Raw genomic sequence first — 20452 nt, forward strand, 5'->3', positions numbered from 1 at the left:
TGAGTTCCTGGCTAGGTAGAGCTCTATACAGAGACCCTGTCTCTAAGAACATTCACCTCTTCGAAGGGTATGTTTTAGTCAGTTCTTGTATATCCACAAGGTTAAAGTTCTAGGATGTTTTTATTCCCAACTCCCCTGACTCCCAGAAAAATGTGAACCAACCTGAGCACAGGCTTGTAATCCCAGCATGTAGGAAGTGGAAGTAGAAGATGCAGAATTTAAGGTCACTTTTGGTAGTGTGGCTTCACAAGACCCTCAGACCGTCAGTGGGGAAAAAAGAAAGAAAAAGAAAACCTTGTACCATTAGCTATACTACCAGTTCTTCATCCTTGTCCCCCAAGTACTGATCTGCTTTCTGTCCCCGAGTATATATCACTCCGGGGCAGGTCTGATGCCTAGAGGCAGATAAGATGTGCCCATTGGTGTCCTTTCACAGAATGGTGTTACACAAGGTAGTCTGTGAATTCTCCCAGAATTTCATTCCTCATATTTTCTTTCTCACTCCCTCCCGTCCTTGCCTCTCATCTCCTTCTCCCTGCGTTCCCCTCACTTCCAGGCCCCCTTCCTTTCCCAACATATCCTTTCCTACCCTCTTCCTTCTCCACTCCCATCTTCTTCTTCTCCCCAGGCTTGCTGTGTCCCTTTCTTCACCCCACTGGCCTACTTTGACCTTTGGTCCCTTCCAGGGAACCGCTTCCCTTATAGGAAAGGGCTCTGGTGTGTGGGAAAGAATTAGAGGGAAGCAGACACTGGGGAATAAAGGCACCCTGAAGGCAGAGAGGGAGAGCGAGTGGTGCCCAGACATTTACAGAGATGGGAACATGGACACTTGAGACACATGTTTCTGCTCTTTATTATGTTTTGGCTTTCAAGACAAAGTAACTCTTTTTTACAAAAAGAAAATCAAGGGCTAGAGAGATGGCTTGGTGGTTAAGAGCAGTTACTGTTCTTGTAGAGAACTCAAGTTCAATTTCTTTTTCTCTTTTTCTTTTTTTAAGAATTATTATGAGTACACTAGCTACCTTCAGACACACCAGAAGAGGGCATCAGATCCCAGTACAGATGGTTGTGAGCCACCATGTGGTTGCTGGGAATTGAACTCAGGACCTCTGGAAGAGCAGTGCTCCTAACTGATGAGCCATCTCTCCATCTTCCCCCCACCCCGAGTTCAATCTCTAACACCCATATTAGGTGTCTTACACCCACCTAAAGGGATCTAATGCCTCTGGCTTCTGCAAGCACTCGCACTTATCACACATACCCGTACACAGATACACATGACTTAAAAAAAAAAAAAAAGTCTTTGAAAAGAAAAGAAAATGACACCTATTACCAGCTACCAAAGCTCAGGTCAGATATCTGGGACCTAGAAGCCTTTTGTCTCCTCTCTCTTAAGCCTGTACCTCAGGCTAGAGTGGTTGGCTCTGGTCTACCTTTGTAGGTGAATAGATTCACCTACAAATCTGCAGTCTGCTTTTCTTGTTCCTGAGACTAATTAATATTCCATTATATGAAGATGCTAACTTGTATTTATCCATCGTCAACTGATGGACTGGAGTTATTCTGGTCTTTTTTTTTTTTTTTTTTAATTATCATTTGTGTGTGTGTGTGTGTGTGTGTGTGTGGCAGCTTGCATCAATGGTTGAATTAAGGAATTAAAAGAAAGATATTTCTTCTTAGAGTGGTTTAGACCAAGAAAGAAGGCAAAATTTGAATTCTCTACTTCTCTCCCTGTGTCTTCTGTCTGTCTAGGTTGTGGTCTGTGGCCTGTCTGTCATCTTTCTGGCATGCATCTGATGTCTGTTTCTGTTGCCTGTCCCTGTTACTCTCTGTTTCCTGGACAGCACAGAAATATGGCATAGGAAGGGAATGAAGGACACGTTCCTAGAAAGATGTTTAGCAGAGTTTTACAAAGGAAGAATTTATTTCATTGACTCAGAAGAGTGCTCAGAGCCTTGCACAGCGGTCATCAACCATGTTACCTGCAACGTTTGTGGGCGTTTGCTGCCTTCTACTTTTTCGCTGCCTTTAGCAAGTGGTTACCGTGTGTGTGTGTGTTCTGGGTCAGGGGCATGGGACATGGGAGTGTAGAATTTAAGAGTAAAGCTTGGGTCGTGAAAGCTGACTGCATGAGGAGTTCAGAGTAGGTAAGGTTGATTACCTTGCTCTCTTAAAGACAGGTTAAACTTACACAGGCTGAGTGCACAGTAGGGCAGCAGAGTGGGTACACAGTGATTTCAAGGCACTCCACCGCTAGGTCTAGAAAAGGGTCCGTCTGTTTCAGAGCAGGTGGTATTTTCAGAAGCGGTTATTACTACACGGTCTCTTGGGTTTCAGACACCTGGCTTTGCTTGAAACTTTTGTTTTGGGACACAAATTGCTGAGACAGCTCATCAATTAAGAGCATATACTGCTCTTGTGCAGGACTTGAGTTAGTTTCCAGCGCCCACATCAGGTGGCTTACAACTCTCTGTAACTTCAGCACCAAGGGGCTGACTCTGGGCTTCGAAGACACTTGGACACACCAATGTATGTACATACATACATACATACATACTTACATACATAATTTAGAGAAATAAAATTAATCATTAAAAACTGAAGCTGCTGGGCGGTGGTGGCACACGCCTTTAATCCCAACACTTGGGAGGCAGAGGCAGGCAGATTTCTGAGTTTGAGGCCAGCCTGGTCTACAGAGTGAGTTCCAGGATAGCCAGGGCTTCACAAAGAAACCCTGTCTCGAAAAACCAAAAAAAAAAAAAAAAAAAAAAAAAAGAAGCTAATGGCCACTTACCATTCCTAAAATACTAAGTAGGAATGGTTAAATTAATAATTATACTAAAGTCTTTGTTTTTTCCTAACTTCTGGTATTTGAAATAGTTTCTTATATAATCCAGGATGGCCTCCAGAACTTATAGGTGTATGCCTTACCATCACACCTGGTTATATGTGGTGCTGAGACTCAAACTCAGGCTTTCTCCGTGTTGGGCAGGCAGTCTACCACCTGAACCACATCTCCACCATGTTTAAAACTTACAAAAGCCATGCAGCGATGCATACCTGTGATGCTTTCAAGCAACAGAAGAGAATAATTGGGGCAGAGTGTGGGATTAGCTGATATATGATATAGCTGTTTGGATAAGGGCTTGCCCAGTGTGACAAGCAGGGCTGATAGGCTATGAGACACTCAGCAGTTAGAATGTCCACATGAGATTTACCTTTCTTAGCTCTGACTTAACGAGCACCAATTGTCCCAGTAGTCCCTTTTATTCTGGACTCTAAAGCCAAAGCCAAATGGCTGAAGCTGCTGCCATGTTCTGCTGCTTGCTGGAGTTGGAACATGCATGATGACCCCCTCCTTATTATATCACCAGCTTTCTGTTTTCTAACTCACTGACTAAGCTTGGCTGTCCTGGAACTTGCTCTGTAGATTGACCTTGAGCCCAGAGATCTCTTGTAATGCTGGGATTAAAGGAATGTACCATCAGGCCTGGATTTAAGCTTTTCTTCACCTAGAATTTGCTTTGTCGCAAACTGGCATTGAACTCAGAGATCTGCTTGGCTTTGTCTTCTGGAATTAAAGGTGTGTAGCACCATGCCTGGACCTAAATTTAGCTGGGTGGGATCTTACCCCAAGGTCAAGTCCCTTAATTCCATTTAATATCTTTGAACACAGAATTCAGCTCCATTTCACTTCCTGATGCCCCTTTAATGGTCAAACCATATATTTCATATTTTCCCTTTCTCAGCTTGCTGTGCTTATTATTCCAATCCCTCTTCATGAGACTTAAGCAGAGAACAAAGTCTATGATAAGCATTTCTGAGACTTGCTTTGTCAATTCAATTAATATGAGTCTCTTCACCTTAGCCTGGGGCTGACTCTGCAGACCAGGGCTTATGTTCTTCACCAAAATACTACAAAAACAGTCTCGAGGCCACATACTGAAGTTCTTCTCCACTGAAACCTCTTGGGCCAGGTCTGCACAGTTCAAATCATACTCAGCAACAAAGTCCTCAACATTCCTACCAGGATAGCCCACTAAGCCCCACTTAAAACATTCCATGGCTTTCCAAATCAAAAGTCCCAAAATCCACATTCCTCCAAACAAAAACATGGTCAGGCCTGTCACAGCAATACACCAGTCCCTGGTACCAACATCTGTCTTAGTTAGGGTTTTACTGCTGTGAGCAGACACCATGACCAAGGCAACTCTTATAAGGACTACATTTAATTGGGACTGGCTTATAGGCTCAAACCATAACAGTACTTAAGGAGCAAGCTTGACCTGAGTCCTTCAACTGTAGCAGACTAAGAGACTGGGACTGTTGGGAGTTCTAGAAGGTCCTTTAGAGCTTCAGCCATCAGCTAGGGCTGACAGGCAGACATGTGTGATCTCAGTGATGATGCCAGAAACTCCATGGTTTCTGGAGCCATAGTCACACGATGGCCAGTCTGAGTCACCTTGTCTTTGTCAACCAGTGCAGTGGGTGTCTAGGATGCATAGCAATGCAATCCTTGGGTCTACAGTCTAGTTTCAGTTATTTTTTTAAAAAGATGTGTGTGTGTGTGTGTGTGTGTGTGTGTGTGTGTGTGTGTGTTGTCTACATGTACATCAGTCTACACACAAGAAGAGGGCAAGGGGCTACAGTTATAGACCGTTGTGCACCACCATTTGGGAACTGAACCCAGGACTTCCGGAAGAGTAGTAACCAGTTCTTTTAACCACTCCAGCCCCTAGTTATGGTTCTTAAACTCTTTGTGTGAGTCAGCACTTGACTTAACAGGCTCACTATTTAAACGTCACTATTTTTCTGTTAACAGTCAAAGCCTTCTTGTCCCATTGTTCGTAAATATTTTTCTCCTTTTACAACACCATCCTTTAAGTCAAAACATGTTATATTAATTTCATCAAAACAAACTTAGTTCAAAACAGTGTAACATGTTTTCAACATAGTTCCCAGGTTATAGAAAAATGGTTTAATTCACCTTAGCATACACAAAGGTTTGATGCCTAGCCAGGCATGGTGTGGTGCTACACCCCAGCACTCAGGAGGTAGAGGATCAAGACGAGCTTAGGTTTAGGAGACCCTGTCTCAAAACAAAACAAAAAATGTAGACTCCGAGACTTGCTGGTATCTAAGCAGAAAGAGAAGAGGGAAACTAAGGGAACAGTGTTTCAGGCAGGAGGACTAAATGCTGTTTACTAACTGCCTGGGGGTCCTCTCTGAACTTCAAAACCTCACTGGAGTGGGACATAAGCACATGAGACCAGAGGAGATGGCTAAATTAAGAGGCCTCCAGGGGCAGAGGAGGTGACTCACTAGCTGTTCTTCCAGAGTATGTGGGTTTGATTCCTATCTCATACATTGAGGCTTACAACCATCTAGAACTCCGGTCTCAGGACATCAGATACCCTCTTCAGACCTGCTGGGTCACTCATTGTACGCATGTGGTGCACAGACATGAATGCAGGCAAAACACTCAGGCTCATGGAATTTAAAAGAAAAAAAAAATTTTGTTGAGGTGACTGCAAAAGGAAAAAGGTAACTGAGGGGGTCAAAAAGAGAAAGATGGGTAGATTTGTGCGTTCACACCCTAACATCTGTGTCATTTCCTGGAAGAGACACTAGCAGCAGCAGGAAGAGCGTAGGTTGGCTCTGGGCACTGAGAACATGTTTGGACTCCAGCAACATTTGCCCACAGGCTGTGAGCTTGAACTCCCAGGGACATGGGGCTTTGGCTGCAGGGTGAAGGGGCAGGGAGGGGAGATCAGCATTAAACCCGCTCTTCTGCTTCCACAACAGGAGGTTCTGGGGGAAGAGAAGCTGAAGGAGATTCTGAAGGAACGGGAACTTAAAATTTACTGGGGCACGGCCACCACGGGGAAGCCTCACGTGGCTTACTTTGTACCCATGTCCAAGATCGCTGACTTCTTGAAGGCAGGTTGTGAGGTGAGAACCGGGGCTGTGAACTAAGCAGTTGTCGTTGTTAAATGACCAAATACTTAACAAGGGTGGGGGTTGGGTAGTGGGCGAAAAGTGTTGGGGCCAATTTACACTTTGGTGGCCTCTTAATGTGTCTGTCCAGGTCACCATCCTGTTTGCGGACCTCCATGCATACCTGGACAACATGAAAGCCCCTTGGGAGCTTCTAGAACTTCGAACCAGTTACTATGAGAATGTAATCAAGGCCATGTTGGAGAGTATTGGCGTGCCCTTGGAGAAGCTCAAGTTTATCAAAGGCACCGACTACCAGCTCAGCAAGTAAGCTCTTGATCGCTCCTTGGAGATCTGGGGTTCCTTGCTAATTACAGGGCTGTGGAGTCCAGGCACTCTTTAAATTTGGGTTGCAAGCTACTTGATACTACCTGTTACGGACCATTAAATAGTCCATACCCTTTGTTGGTTTAATCCACCCAACAAAAATATACTGGCTCGGAAACACCTAGGTACTGTGTGTTTGCTACAGATGGAAATGTAACCCTAACAAAACCTCCACCTTGAAGCGCATAACTTTTGGGGAAGGGGTGGAAACACCCAGCCTCCCTCTCTTTCAGCCTCAGCAAATAATGATAAAAGAAATGTGAGAGGAGGTTCTTTGCCTTCCTCCAGCAGTTCTTACTGTGGTAGTACATGAGATGCTGTACCATCTCACATCAGGGACATGGCACATGGGATGCTGTACCATCTCATGTCAGGGACATGGCACATGGGATGCTATACTATCTTACATCAGGGACAAATTTGGACATTGGTGGCTTTTGATAGAGAGGGAGGCATCATGAGATACCAAGGGGTGTCTATACCTTAAAATAACTGCTGTCATGTGCACACCATTACTTTTGAGAGTCAGTTTTAAAGACATAAATATTGAATGTTAAAATATGCTCTTGGGGTGTGTAGAACAGTGTCTGAGAAGTGGAGCACAGGTGACTGCTTGGACCTGGGAGAATTGAGTCTCAGAGCAGGTACAGTGAGACACGGTATACCAAAGCACAATCACAGAAGGCTAAAGAATGAACTGCTTTAAAATGAAGGCTTCCTAAGCCAGGCGGTGGCACCCGCCCTTAACCCCAGCAGTCAGGAGGCAGAGGTTGGAGGATCTTGAGCTCAAGGACAGCCTGGTCTACAGAGCAAGTTCCAGCAGGCTTCTGGGGGTGTAGAGATGGCTCCGTGGGTAAAGCACTTGTTTTTGCAGAGGACCTAGGTTTAATTCCCAGCACCTACATGGTGGTTCACAACCATCTGATCCAGGGATCTGGTGCCCTTTTCTGACTTCTGTGGCACCAGGTAAACATGCGGTACATATACATACATATATGCAGTCAAAATACTCATACACTAAGATAAAATGAATCTTTAAAAAAAAGAAAAATTTTCTGAGCCAGAGAAATATATCTATAGTTTGGAGTACTTACTAGCCAGGCAGTGGTGGTGCACGCCTTTTTTCCCAGCACTTGGGAGGCAGAGGCAGGCAGGTCTTTGAGTTCGAGGCCAGCCTGGTCTACAGAGTGAGTTCCAGGACAGCCAGGGCTACACAGAGAAACCCTTTCTCGAAAAACTTAAAAAAAAAAAAAAGCGCACTTACTACTCTTTAGTAGTTAAAAAGCACAAGACGTAAGGGCCAGGCATGGTGATGCATGGTCTGATCCCACCAGTTGGGAGGCAGAAGCAAGTGGCTCTCTATGAGCTCATGGCCAGCTTGCTCTATAAATCAAGTTCCGAGCCAGCTAGAGCTGCATAGTGAGGCCAAGTCTCAAACAAAAGCCCTGGGTAGAATTTCCAGCATCTTCCCATTTCAAATTAAGACCTCCACTACATCAGAAGTAAAAATTAATAATATCAAGCCATAGGCTGAGGTGTAATTAGCATACAAAAGTTCTTGGTTTCAATCTCACACACGTGTGCACACACACTACAATTGGCCAAAATCCTTATGACATATACAACTGGCCAAAGATTAATATCTAGTATTTCAAAAATTATAGAATCAGTGGGGCATAATAGTATACGCCTTTAAACTCAAGAGCCAAAACAGGCTAATTTTTATGAGTTCAAGATTAGTCTGATCTACATAGTTCTGGGCTAGCCAGACCCTTTTTGTGAAAGACCATACCACAATTAATTAATTAAATTAAAATTACAGTCCATTTTTTTAATTGAGCCAATTCAGGAAAAAAAAGTTCAGTTGTGTATTTGTTAGAATTCTCAAATGTCTAGTAATCATATGGGGGGGAGTAATAGCCCCTGGTTATTAGTCAAAGAAATGGACATTAAAATCCTAGTGAGAAATCACAATGTAATGACTAAATGGACAAAATTTTTAAATAGCAAAACTAGGTAATAAAATTGACAAAAATCATTTTGGGGGATGGTTTGGCATTGTCCACTGCAGTTTGAGATGTAAATCCATGTTCTCTTGGCACGCAGGCTATGTGCCCATGTATACAAGTATAGGGACACGGCTTACATACACAAGTGCCAAGCTGGAAAGCAGCAACAGGCTCAAGATAAGGTTCCTCTGAGGACGGCGGATCCGCAGAGGACGCTAGGTGCCGCCAAGGTGATTATTAGTCATTCTTCTTAAACTGTAAGCTAGGTGCTGTTCTTTGTAGTATTTGTTACTTCTTTATCTTTTTAAGTTTGTTTTATGAGTGTTTTGTCTGCATGTGTATATGCACAGCCCTGGCATGCCTGGTGCCCACAGAAGTCAGAAGAGGGCATCAGTGCCCCTGGAACTGGAGTTCTATATGGTTGTGAGCTATTGTGTAGGTACTGGGAACCGAACCCAGGTCCTCTGCAAGAAAAAGTGCTCTTAACCACTGAGCCACCTCCCCAGCCAGTTTGTTATTCCTTATACATACTTTAAAAAAAAAAAAAAAAAAAGAGTAAGGTCTTAAAGGAAGATTTGAAAATTGTACTTTTTTGATTAGGGGTTCCAGAAGAGAAAGGCAGGTGGAAAAGATGCAATGCGCCACAAGATAATAGCTGGACATTTTTCAGAAGCAAAATCAAAACTAGAAACATAAAGTAATAGCTTGGATGAGTGGATGGATCTGGTGTTGTAGAAGCAGTATGACACTTCCATCTTTAGAGTGTGCTAAGGTCGGGCAGTGAATGTGCTTGAAGACTGTGCTGGGACACTGAGGCCTGCCTCACAGCTCTCTCCTCCTCCTTCTTCAGAGAGTACACACTGGATGTGTACCGACTGTCCTCCGTGGTCACACAACACGATGCCAAGAAAGCCGGGGCTGAGGTTGTAAAACAGGTGGAACACCCTTTGCTGAGTGGGCTGCTGTACCCCGGTCTTCAGGTAGGAAGAGGGGGCCCCCCACCCCACCTCCACCCCAACTACCTTTCCATACTCCTTCTGCACTTTTTCTTTCTACTTTTTAAATTTTTTTTCTGTGTATTGCTATTTTGCCTACATGTGTGTCTATATGAGTATGTTGGATCCCTTGGAACTGGAGTTACAGATAGTTATGAGCAATCATATGAGCATTGTGAATTGAACCTGGGTCCTCTGGAAGAACAGCCAGGGCTCTTAACCACTGAGCCATCTCTACAGCCCTCTGCACTGTTTCTAAGAGCTGGTTGCAAGCCTCCCAGGGCACTGCCTGTGTACTTACTCTTCGGGTAACACAATGCCTTTTTTCCTGGCTCTTTTCCTTCCTGGATACTTCTTCGGTTGTAAGCTCCTATTTCCCCTATTTCCTTTCTGTTCTTTAAGGCTGCTCGATTGTGAGTTCAAGATTGGCCTAGGTTACATAGCCAGAGGCTATCTCAAAAAAAAAAAAAAAAAAAAAGAGCCAGGTAGATCTCTGTGAGTTCAAGGCCATCCTAGACTATGTAGCAAATTCCAGGACAAGGATAGCCAGAGCAAATAGTAGACACTGTTTCAGTGGGGAAAAACTTAAGGGTTTCAAATATCACAATGGTAGAATACTTGCCTAGGTTTGGCCCCTAGCACTACAAGGAGGGAAAACATTAAAACTTTAGCTGTGCAAGGTGAGACAGCTTTGTTAGCCCCAGCTACTAGAGAAGCAGCTGGGTGTGGAGGCACACACCTTTAGCCCAAGCACTCAGAAGGCAGAGGCAGATGGACTTCTGTGAGTTCAAGTCCAGCCTGGTTACTTCATAAGTTCTAAGACAGCCAGATCCACATAGAAAGACTCTGTCTCAAATAAACAAACGACCAAGGAAAAAAAATAAGATAAGCCAGAGGAACACTTAGTCTAGGCGTTCAGGCAAGCCTGGGCATTATACTGAGCACAATTTTAATGACCATAGGTCAGCTTACTGGGTGTCTGCCTACCTTCCACAGGGCTATGAGTTTGATCTCCAGTTTCACATTAGAAAGTGCATCTGCGCGCTGCTTGTCCTGGGCCTGTAATCTGAGCACTAGAAATGTAGAAGCAGGGGGATCATCATGAGTTCAGGGTGATGAAGCCAGTCACCCCTTGTCACTACAGACAGTTGTGAGCTGCCATGCGTCCTAGGAATTGAACCCGGGTCTTCTAAAGGACCATCCAGTGTTCCTAACTGCTGAGCCATTCATTTCTCTAGGCGCCCCCTCCAGTTGCTAAGTAGTATTTGGTTTTGTTTCTTTTGAGATGATGTCATGACATGAACTTCTGCCTGGGTTTGTTTGTTTGTTTGTTTTAATTAGTCTCTTCTGACCAATATGATGGTGCACTTTTAATCCCAGCGTTTGGGAGGCAGAGGTAGGCAGAACTCTTGTCTCGTCTACAAAGTGAGTTTCAGGATGGTCAGAGCTGTTACAGAGAAACTCCGTCTCAGAAAGCAAACAAAACAAACATTTAGTTCTTGAATCGTTTTCTAGTTCAGGGTAACCATGTGTGACTACTAGTGGCTACGTGCTTGGGCAGCACTGACATGGAATGTAGTCATCATCACAGAGAGGTTTTTTTTGGTTTTGGTCTTTAATATTTATTTTATTTATATGAGTGCCGCACCCTCTTCAGAGAAGACTGTGCAGCATGGAGAACAAAGAGCTTGAATGGCTGCCGGTCTCGGGGTTCGTGCCACAGGTGGTTTTGCCCCCTGAAGGTCCACGGCAGCGACCTCCGAGACAGTCATGGAGTGCTTTCCTCCTGGGATCATGCTGAGGGATAAGCAGTACCTGGGCATTGGGATTATTAATTGTTTGTGGCCTTTGATCTACAGCTCTTGTGTAATAGTCACCCCACCAACAGGTGATGGGTGCCCTTAGATACAGCATAAGATATTCCTGGAAATAAGGAAGTAACTACTGAACCGTTGCAGAACGAGAACGGTACACGTTAGCCTGAGCAGACTTGGTTACCCACGGTAGAGTCAAAAAATAGGGCAAGAGTAGGAAGTGGAAAATGAACTACGTGACCTGGCATTAAATAAGACTGTTACTAAAGATGATTCTCCAGCTGCCCACTTGCTAATAATTCTGTTAAATTCCTCTTTAGGTTAAGGAGAAATCGTGGATGCAATGCCAAGGTTTGAATCAGGGTTTATCAGAAATACTAGAGTTAGAAGGAATCCTGATGATAGAATGGAAAGTGAAATAAAATATTATGAAAGTTTAGGATTGGAAAGAACTTATAAGGGAATTTAGATGGAGTTAAGAATGTCTTAAAAATAGGATATTAGAACACATGGTTGGTGGTATTAACCACAGGCAATAGTACCTGGGAAAAAACGAAACTAGTAAAACCAAGTGTCAGGCAGCATGACCGCAGGCAAAGTGCCGAAGTTAAAATTCTCACTGGATGTTCTGTGCTTGCAATAATGACGATCTGTATGGTAATAGGTTTCTAAGTAAAATTATGATCTGTCCTGAATCTGAGCCAATTTCTTGTTCCTTGTTTCATGTGTATAAAGTCTGATGCTTGAAGTAAAAATTTCGCAGCAGTTGATACAACCATCTTGTGTCTGTGTCTCTGTCTGTCACGCCGAATCCGGTCCTTACCTGGGTATCTGAGTGCAGTCCCCCCGCAGGTCTTAAGACCCCTGACTGAACGACTGTGGCATATGAGTAGCTGTCTTCAGATGCACCAGAAGAGGGCATCAGATCCCATTACAGATGGTTGTGAGCCACCATGTGGTTGCTGGGATTTGAACTCAGGACCTCTGGAAGAGCAGTCAGTGCTCTTAACTGCTGAGCCATCTCTCTAGCCCCAAGGAATGGGGTTCTTATAGCCCCAAACTAGAAGACCAGGGGACTCCCAAGGGTTTTGGTTACATAGGAAGTTGGTAGAACATCTCACAATTACTTAGCAGGTCAAAGTTGAGGTCAGAATATGGGGTATGGAACATGTCAAATTCCAAAAACTAGGTCAAGACCTACAGGCAACAGCAATGAGTTTGTTTTGACCTTGCAATAAGATAGCTTCTAATCTTATGATAGAGACAGGCTGGTCCATCACTAACTAACTAACAAGACTAGCCGAGTTAGTGAGGTCCAAATTCAGTGAGAGATGCTGCCTCTGGTGGGGAACAACAGAAACACTCAACACCCATCCCTGGTCCCCACATACATGTGGGCACGCACGCTTACACATGTCAGCTCTTAAACTAGTTACTGTTTCCTTAAGATTTTAATTTACTTTATTCTATGTACATTGGTGTTTTGTCTGTGTGAGGGTGTCAGGTCCCCTGGAACTATAATTACAGACCGTTGTGAGCTATCGTGTGCATGCTGGGAATTGAACCTGGGTCTTCTGAAAGAGTAGTAGCCAGTGCTCTTAACCGCTGAGCCATGCTCCAGCCTCTTGAACTTGTTCTTGTTCCACATCTCCGTTGCTGTGGATCGTGGGTGTTTTCACCTAGACTCTTACAGCAGCCTGTTAGTGACACTGTCTCTAGCCTCCACAGGCCTCCAGTCCATGCCCTGCTGTCTGTAACTGCTCTCTTCAGTGCTGGTCACATGTTCCCTTAAAACTGTCCAGTGGTAGGGTAGTACTAACTAAGGCATTCTAGGCAGTACTAATAAGACACTCATGGTCTTATCAACTTTCCTTTTTCTTTCTATAGCCCTGGCTGTCCTGGAACTCACTCTGTAGACCAGGCTGGCCTCGAACTCAGAAATCTGCCTGCCTCTGCCTCCCAAGTGCACCACCACTGCCCAACCCAACTTTTCTTTTTATTTTATTTATTTGTTTGTTTGTTTGTTTGTTTGTTTTTTGAGGCAAGTTCTCACTTTGTAGACTTGGCTGGACTAGAACTCATTATGTGAAGGGGGCTGGCCTTAAATTCCTACTTCTGCCTCCTCGGTGCTAGAATTAAAGGTGTATACCACCTCTTCCAGCTACTTTAATTTTTGAGACAGTCTTTGTAGCTCTCTCTGGATTAGAACTTACTGAGTAGGCTGGCCTTGAAGTCATGGGCATCTGCCTGATTCTGCCTTGCCATGCCAAGGCTAAGACTGCAGTCACAACCATTATACCTGGTGCCCGCCTCCTTGACTAACCTCTCCGCTCACCAGCCCCACATCACTTGAAGTTGGCTTTCCCAGACTGAGTCACTTACATTTTCCTAAACACTTCACACTCTCTGCCTTCTCACTCTGTCTCCTGTTTGTATTCGAAAACCTCAAGTCCAACCCACAGTCCCACACCCAGCTGACTAGACTACGGTATTGGCCCGGTTCCTAACATGAGCATGTAGTTAGCCCTTAAATGCTGTGCTGAAATGATCTGTTTGCGTGTCTCTCCCCAAGCAGATAATTGAGCTTGCAGGGAGGAAGTGGGTCTGATTCATCCCTGAATCCACAGGGCTGGCACCAGGCCTGACAAGTGTTCAGTTAGTAGTCCTAGTTTACTGGTTTGGTTTTGGGGGTTTTGTTTTGTTTCAGTTTTGGTATTGGGGAAATGGGAGCAATTGATCTGTAGCTTACTGTACAGCATAGATTGCTCTAAACCTCCTGGCAGTCTCTGTGTTTCAGCCTCTTGATGGCTGAGATTATAGGCATGAGCACGACACGAAGGTCAGTATTGCCCTCCCCATGCCTCAAAGTATCAAGGAAACTTTATTCAAAAGCAAAGCAACAGAAAAAATCTGAATCTCGACCAGCAAGGTGGCTTGGACAGTTAAGGCACTTGCCACCTAGCCTGATGACCTGACTTCCATCTCCCAAGACCCATGTAGTGAAAGAGAGAGAATCAGTTCTTGCACATTGAGAAGAGCTCTGGACCTCATGGGTAAAGAGCCTGCTTCACCTCTTATCTAAGTAGTCATAAGCATTTTTATTGGGGGGTTGGCACCCAGGACTGAACCCTGGGCCTTATACAAGGTAAGCATATGCACTTACTACTCACACACCCAACTTTGAGAGTCTTTTTTCCCTAGAGTGTCTTACTGTGTGCTCCAGGCTGGGCTTGAACTCATGACCTCAGTATAACCTGCTTCTACCTCCCAAGTACTCAGAGTGGCTGGCTGGCTGGCAGGCTGGCAGGCTGGCAGGAGTCACTGCTCCATGCCATCTTCAATGTTATGTGCCTTGTTCAGTGGGAGACCTTCGGCATCACTTCCTCCCACACTGAATTAGACTGTGAGCATGCTGAAAGCCCAACCCACTCCATGTGCAGTAATGTTCACACAGGAACTCCACAGCTGTTTCGGAGCCACCAGGGAGGCTCTGTGTTGCTTGTTTCTCTCCTGGCTCCACCCTTTGAGAACTCATGTGATTCTAATTTTTCTGGCTCAGACCTATAGGGGACCAAGACCATAGGTGCTTACACTCTGTGTTTCTTTCCACAGGCTTTGGATGAAGAGTACTTAAAAGTGGATGCCCAGTTCGGCGGTGTTGATCAGAGGAAGATTTTTACCTTTGCTGAGAAGGTGAGTGAGTGTTCAATCCTCGTTCACACCTCTGAGGTATACAGCTGACGTTGACTCAACTATAATGTGGTCACACTGGTCCTAAGTGCGCTGGATGGTGGCTATCCATGTTCTCCAGACGAGAAAACAATGTCCATGCTAACACAGGGGTAGCTGGGCCCACTCTGTCTGCCCCAGCAGCCCACACACTCTGGGTACCAGCCCACAGGAAGCTGCGCTGCTGGATTCAGTTCCATCCTGTTCCTACCAGACAGGAGGACTAGTCTCTCCTCCAGCATTTGGTTTGCACTGTCCTGAGTTTCGTAGACTCTGCTGGTCCAGGAAATGGAGTTCACCAGGGTTTCGGAGGGAATCGGCACAAGCACATACTTGTGTTCCTGCAAAGAGCTTGAGTACATTGAGAAGGCTGCTGTTGTGGTTTGGGTTTCAGATCTTTCTCTTTCTCTTTTTCTTTTTCTTTTTCTTTTTCTTAATGAGTGTGGGTATTTCTTTTGCATATATGTCAGTGCATCAGAAGCCAGAAGACGGTGTCAGATCTCTTGGGCCTGATGTCACAGGTGCTTGTGAGCACCTGAACCTGGGTCTTCTAGAAAAGCAGCCAGTGTTGTTAACCACTGAGCCATCTCTCCAGCCTCTGTAGTTGGTAATTTTTCAAAGCTTCTTGAAACCTGATTTGGGCAAGGTGTAGAGAAAACAACTCAAGCAGAAATATAAATTCCTAGGATACTTCGACAACTCTCAAATGTTCCTGTTCCATGGACTTAGTAAAATCTGCTCCGGGAAACCTGACCTAAGAAAGCAAGAACAAGTAAATAAAGTTTGAGCCCTGTGTGAGAGTACTCACCACGTTATTAATTTAAAGCAGATATTTAGAACTAAGCATATCCAGTGGCCAAGAGTTAGATAGGAGTATCCTGAGGGCTGAGGAGACGCCTCAGTGGGTAAAGTGCTTGCTTTGCAATCAGGACGGTGAGTCTGACTCACCACCATCATTTAGCGCCTGCTCTGAGGCGTATGTCTACAGAAACAGTCTAGTAAAGGCAAAGATGCACCGATGCTGGGGCTCGCTAGCCAGCCAGTGCAGTCAGAACACGGAGCTCCAGGTCAACGAGAAACGCTGTCTCAAAACAAATGCAGTGGAAGGTAATTGAAAAAGACATCCCGGGCTGGTGAGATGGCTCAGCGGTTAAGAGCTCCGACTGCTCTTCCAAAGGTCCTGAGTTCAAATCCCAGCAACCACATGGTGGCTCACAACCATCCGTAATGACATCTGACTCCCTCTTCTGGAGTGTCTGAAGACAGCTACAGTGTACTTACATATAATAAATAAATACTTTAAAAAAAAAAAAAAAAAAGACATCCCAATGTCAGCCCCTGGCCTCATACCCACCCAGGGAAGTGCACCCTCATATAAGCATGCACATGCATGCACGCACATGCACACACAATATATTGAAATAGTTTTCAGATTTATTTAATGAACGGGAAAATGTGTACAGTGTTTCTTGGGTAGGGTGGCACCATTTAGGTTTTTTGAGGAGAAAAAGAGTTAAAGCGGGTTGCTGCTATATAACCTTAGATGGCTAGAACATCCTATCAAGTTCAGTTTGCCTTATAATTATAGATTCTCCTGCCTCTGCCTACACCTTCTGAGTGCTGGGATTAAAGGCAGATGTCACTGTACCTGGCATAGCAGGTTGGCTGTTCTGACACAGGACTTCTTGTAGCCTAGGCTAGCCTCTAATTTGCTGTGTAACCAAGGATGACATTGAGCATCTAATTGCTTCTACCTCCCAAAAACTGGGATTACAGACTCCATACCCAGTTATGAGGTCCTAGGGATCAAACCCAACACTTTGAACATGCTAGGTAAACGCCTACCAGCTGAGCTATATTTCCAGCCCTTTATCTTTATCTTTGATACAGTGTCTCACACCTGGCTAGCTTATACTTAGTGCTTTATTTTTATTATGTTTTTCATTCTAGTATCTTCCCGCACTTGGCTACTCAAAACGGGTCCACCTGATGAATCCCATGGTCCCTGGGTTAACTGGGAGCAAAATGAGCTCGTCAGAAGAGGTAAATTGCTAACCATTTCTTTACCCTTTACATTTATTTATTTTGTGTGTATCTGCGTGTGTGTATGGGTGCGTGCCTGCATCTATAAGTTCTTTTCCCAGTGAGGCACTTCTCCAGGCCAGAGATGGTGCTGCTCCCTTCCCATTCATTTCATCTTGGGCATTGAACAGAAGGCCTCTCCCATGTGAGGCAAGCATCCGTCCACGGCTGCATCCTCAGACATTGACCTGTGTGTGTGTGTGGATCCACACCTGCCATGGCCCACGTGTCTAGGTCAAAGGACTACGTAGGGAAGCTGGTTCTCTCTCTCTGCCATGAGGGGACTGAGGATTGAACTCAAGTGATCAGGCACCTAAACCCACAGAGCCATCTTGCTGGCCCCTACACACACACAACTGTTTCTTGAATCTAGAAGACTCCGGCAAAAGCTGGATTGAAGACTGTAAAGAGCAGTGACCTAGCCAGCCAGAGAGTCAGAAAAGAACAGTGACCTAGCAATTGGAGAGTCTGAAGGCTGTGCTGTAAGGATGGCCTTATGTCATCCTGTCCATCACCAGCCAGGCGGCAGCCATCTTGTTATCAGTGCTGCTAATGGCCAGAACGAGCGCATTCCTTCCTTCCTAGGCTGTGAGAAAGTTCACCCCACTGTGCTGGGCTTGGTGATCCTGTCTACCTATACTGTCAGCACTCTGGAGACTGAGGCAGGAATACGGACACTACACGTCAGCCTTGGTGGCACCTTTACCTGCTTAGCCATCTCACCAGCCTTGGCTTCAAACTGTTAATGAGTGTTGTGCCACCTCACATAACTAAAATCTTTATTTAAAAATTTTTGTTTTGGGCTGGTGAGATGGCTCAGCGGGTAAGAGCACCCAACTGCTCTTCCGAAGGTCCTGAGTTCAAATCCCAGGAACCACATGGTGGCTCACAACCATCCGCAAGGAGCTCTGACTCCCTCTTCTGGAGTGTCTGAAAACAGCTACAGTGTACTTATAAATAATAAAAAAATAAATTTTATTTAAAAAAAAAAATTTTGTTTTATGCCAGGCGTGGTGGCACACGCCTTTAATCCCAGCACTTGGGAGGCAGAGGCAGGAGGATTTCTGAGTTTGAGGNCAGCCTGGTCTACAAAGTGAGTTCCAGGACAGCCAGGGCTGCACAGAGAAACCCTGTCTAGAAAAACCAAAAAAAAAAAAAAAATTTTTTTTTGTTTTGACGAGCAGTGGTGGCACCCACCACACACTTGGGAGGCAGAGCAGATCTCTGAGTTTAGGCCAGAGTGAGTTCCAGGTCAGCCAGGGCTACACAGAGAAACCCTGTCTCAAACAAACAACATTTTAAGAATTTATATGGCCGGTCATGGTGGTGCACACCTTTAATCCCAGCACTCAGGAGGCAGAGGCAGGTGGATTTCTGAATTCAAGGACAACCTGGTCTACAAAGTGAGTTCCAGGACAGCCAGGGCTACACAAAGAAACCCTGTCTTGAAAAACAAAAAAACAAACAAACAAAAAAAAACAAAAAAAAGAATGTATATGGAACTAAAGAGATAGTTCAGTGGTTAGGAGCACACGTTCTTGTAGAGGACCCAGGTTCAGTTCCCAGCACCCACAACAGGTGGCTCAAGACCACTTGTCATTCCAGCTTCAGGGGACCCAGCATCCTCTTCTGATCCTGCACACATACATACCCTCAGGATGGGTGGGTGGGTGGGTGGGTAGGATGTGCACATAGCTTAGTTGGTAGTGTGCTCACCCAGCATACATGAAGCCCTGGGGTTGACTCAACACTGCCTGAAACAGGCCTAACAGTACCTACCTGGAGTTCTAACACTGGAAGATCGGTTCACGAACATCCGAAGTAGGTTTGACATCAACCTGGGTTACATGCAATCCTAGCTCAAAAGAAGAGAAAAGGTGTATAATCCATCAAGGAAAAAATGGATAGATTAGACCTCATTAAATTGAACTTTTAAAAATTATGTAATGTGTGTGTTTATATTAGGTGAGTGTGTTCTCATTTTCTACCACAAGAGGTCTCTTCCTTCCCGACTTCTAGGAGTCCAAAATCGACCTCCTCGATCGGAAGGAGGACGTGAGGAAAAAGCTGAAGAAGGCCTTCTGCGAGCCAGGCAATGTGGAGAACAACGGGGTTCTGTCCTTCATTAAGCATGTCCTCTTTCCTCTCAAGTCTGGTAAGAGTCTCCCCCCACCCCCTGCCTGGTTCTTAGGGGCCCGGCTCAAAGATGCAGATTCCTGCTGTGACTGTACTTAGAATTGTCATAGGTTCTTCCTGCAGGGACTGGCTGCCCTGAATCTCTGCCCTGATTTCATATACAGAATGTGTGTTATGAGACTGGCTGTCCCTTAGTTGTCTTGTGCTCACTACCTGGTGGGGTTTTAGAGGGTTGTCTGGCTGTGGAGGCGAATCTGAAAAGAGACTAGAGGCAGACATGTCAAACTAGAATACAAAAGAGTTGTAAGCAATGATTTTTTTGCTGGATACACAGTGTGGCTGCTTATCTATTAGAGAACAGAAACACTCAGCTGGAGGCCATGTTTAACATGCATCAGCCCAGGACTAGTCCCAACACCAAGAAAGAAAGACTCAGGCTGGGGCGTGGTGGCGCACGCCTTTAATCCCAGCACTCGGGAGGCAGAGGCAGGCGGATTTCTGAGTTCGAAGCCAGCCTGGTCTACAAAGTGAGTTCCAGGACAACCAAGGCTATACAGAGAAACCCTGTCTCAAAAAAAGGAGAAAGGAAGGAAGGAAGGAAGGAAGGAAGGAAGGAAGGAAGGAAGGAAGGAAGGAAGGAAGTGTCAAACCAGGGCTGGTGAGATGACTCACCTGGTAAAAGTAAAAGGCATTAAATATCATGCACACGCACATGCACACGCGCTTCTGCATTGGGTTGAGGAGTTACAACAGGCAGTTCCTGACTTGTTTGTTGCTACGTTGTAGAGTTTGTGATCCTGAGAGATGAGAAGTGGGGCGGAAACAAGACCTACACCATTTACCTGGAGCTGGAGAAGGACTTCGCTGCTGAGGTAATGCTGGAGAAAGATGAAGACCTCTGGAGTCTGACAGCTCTCTCCCTCTCGGCTGCCAGCCTGTGTGAACGAGCCATACAGCTCTGTCTTGGTACCCACGAAGGCTGTGTTTTGTTAATGACTTAGATGCAGATTCGAGTACTTTATTAAGTAGGTGGGCAGAGAGCACACACCTAAGTCACTGATCCTCAGGCCTCTCCAGAGGGTGATGCCATAAAGAGTGCTTCTCCATGGCCACGCTCAGGGCACACTCATGTCTAGACACATTCATACACATAATTTTTTTTAAAAAAAAAAAATCTTTAGAGCTGGGCGTGGTAGCACACTCCTTGAATCTCCCAGCATTTGGGAGGCAGAGGCAGGCAGATTTCTGAGTTCGAGACCAGCTTGGTCTACAAAGTGAGTTTCAGGACAGCCAGGAATACACAGAGAAACCCTGTCTCAGAGAGAGAGAGAGGGAGAGGGAGAGGGAGAGGGAGAGGGAGAGG

The 20452-nt window shown here is 45.2% G+C and overlaps 1 protein-coding gene across 1 annotated transcript in view; it reads left to right on the forward strand.

Moving 5' to 3' along the window:
• Yars (tyrosyl-tRNA synthetase) overlaps positions 1–20452 on the forward strand; it is a 31584-nt gene that overhangs the window by 1413 nt on the left and 9719 nt on the right. Inside the window, exons 2-8 of the mRNA XM_021200342.2 lie at positions 5806–5952; positions 6089–6264; positions 9184–9313; positions 14755–14835; positions 16822–16914; positions 18973–19108; positions 19876–19961. Of these exons, the coding sequence (XP_021056001.1) occupies positions 5806–5952; positions 6089–6264; positions 9184–9313; positions 14755–14835; positions 16822–16914; positions 18973–19108; positions 19876–19961 (849 nt within the window). The remainder of the gene's footprint in view (positions 1–5805; positions 5953–6088; positions 6265–9183; positions 9314–14754; positions 14836–16821; positions 16915–18972; positions 19109–19875; positions 19962–20452) is intronic.

Source organism: Mus pahari, chromosome 6, assembly GCF_900095145.1.
Source record: "Mus pahari chromosome 6, PAHARI_EIJ_v1.1, whole genome shotgun sequence".
Taxonomy (NCBI): domain Eukaryota; kingdom Metazoa; phylum Chordata; class Mammalia; order Rodentia; family Muridae; genus Mus; species Mus pahari.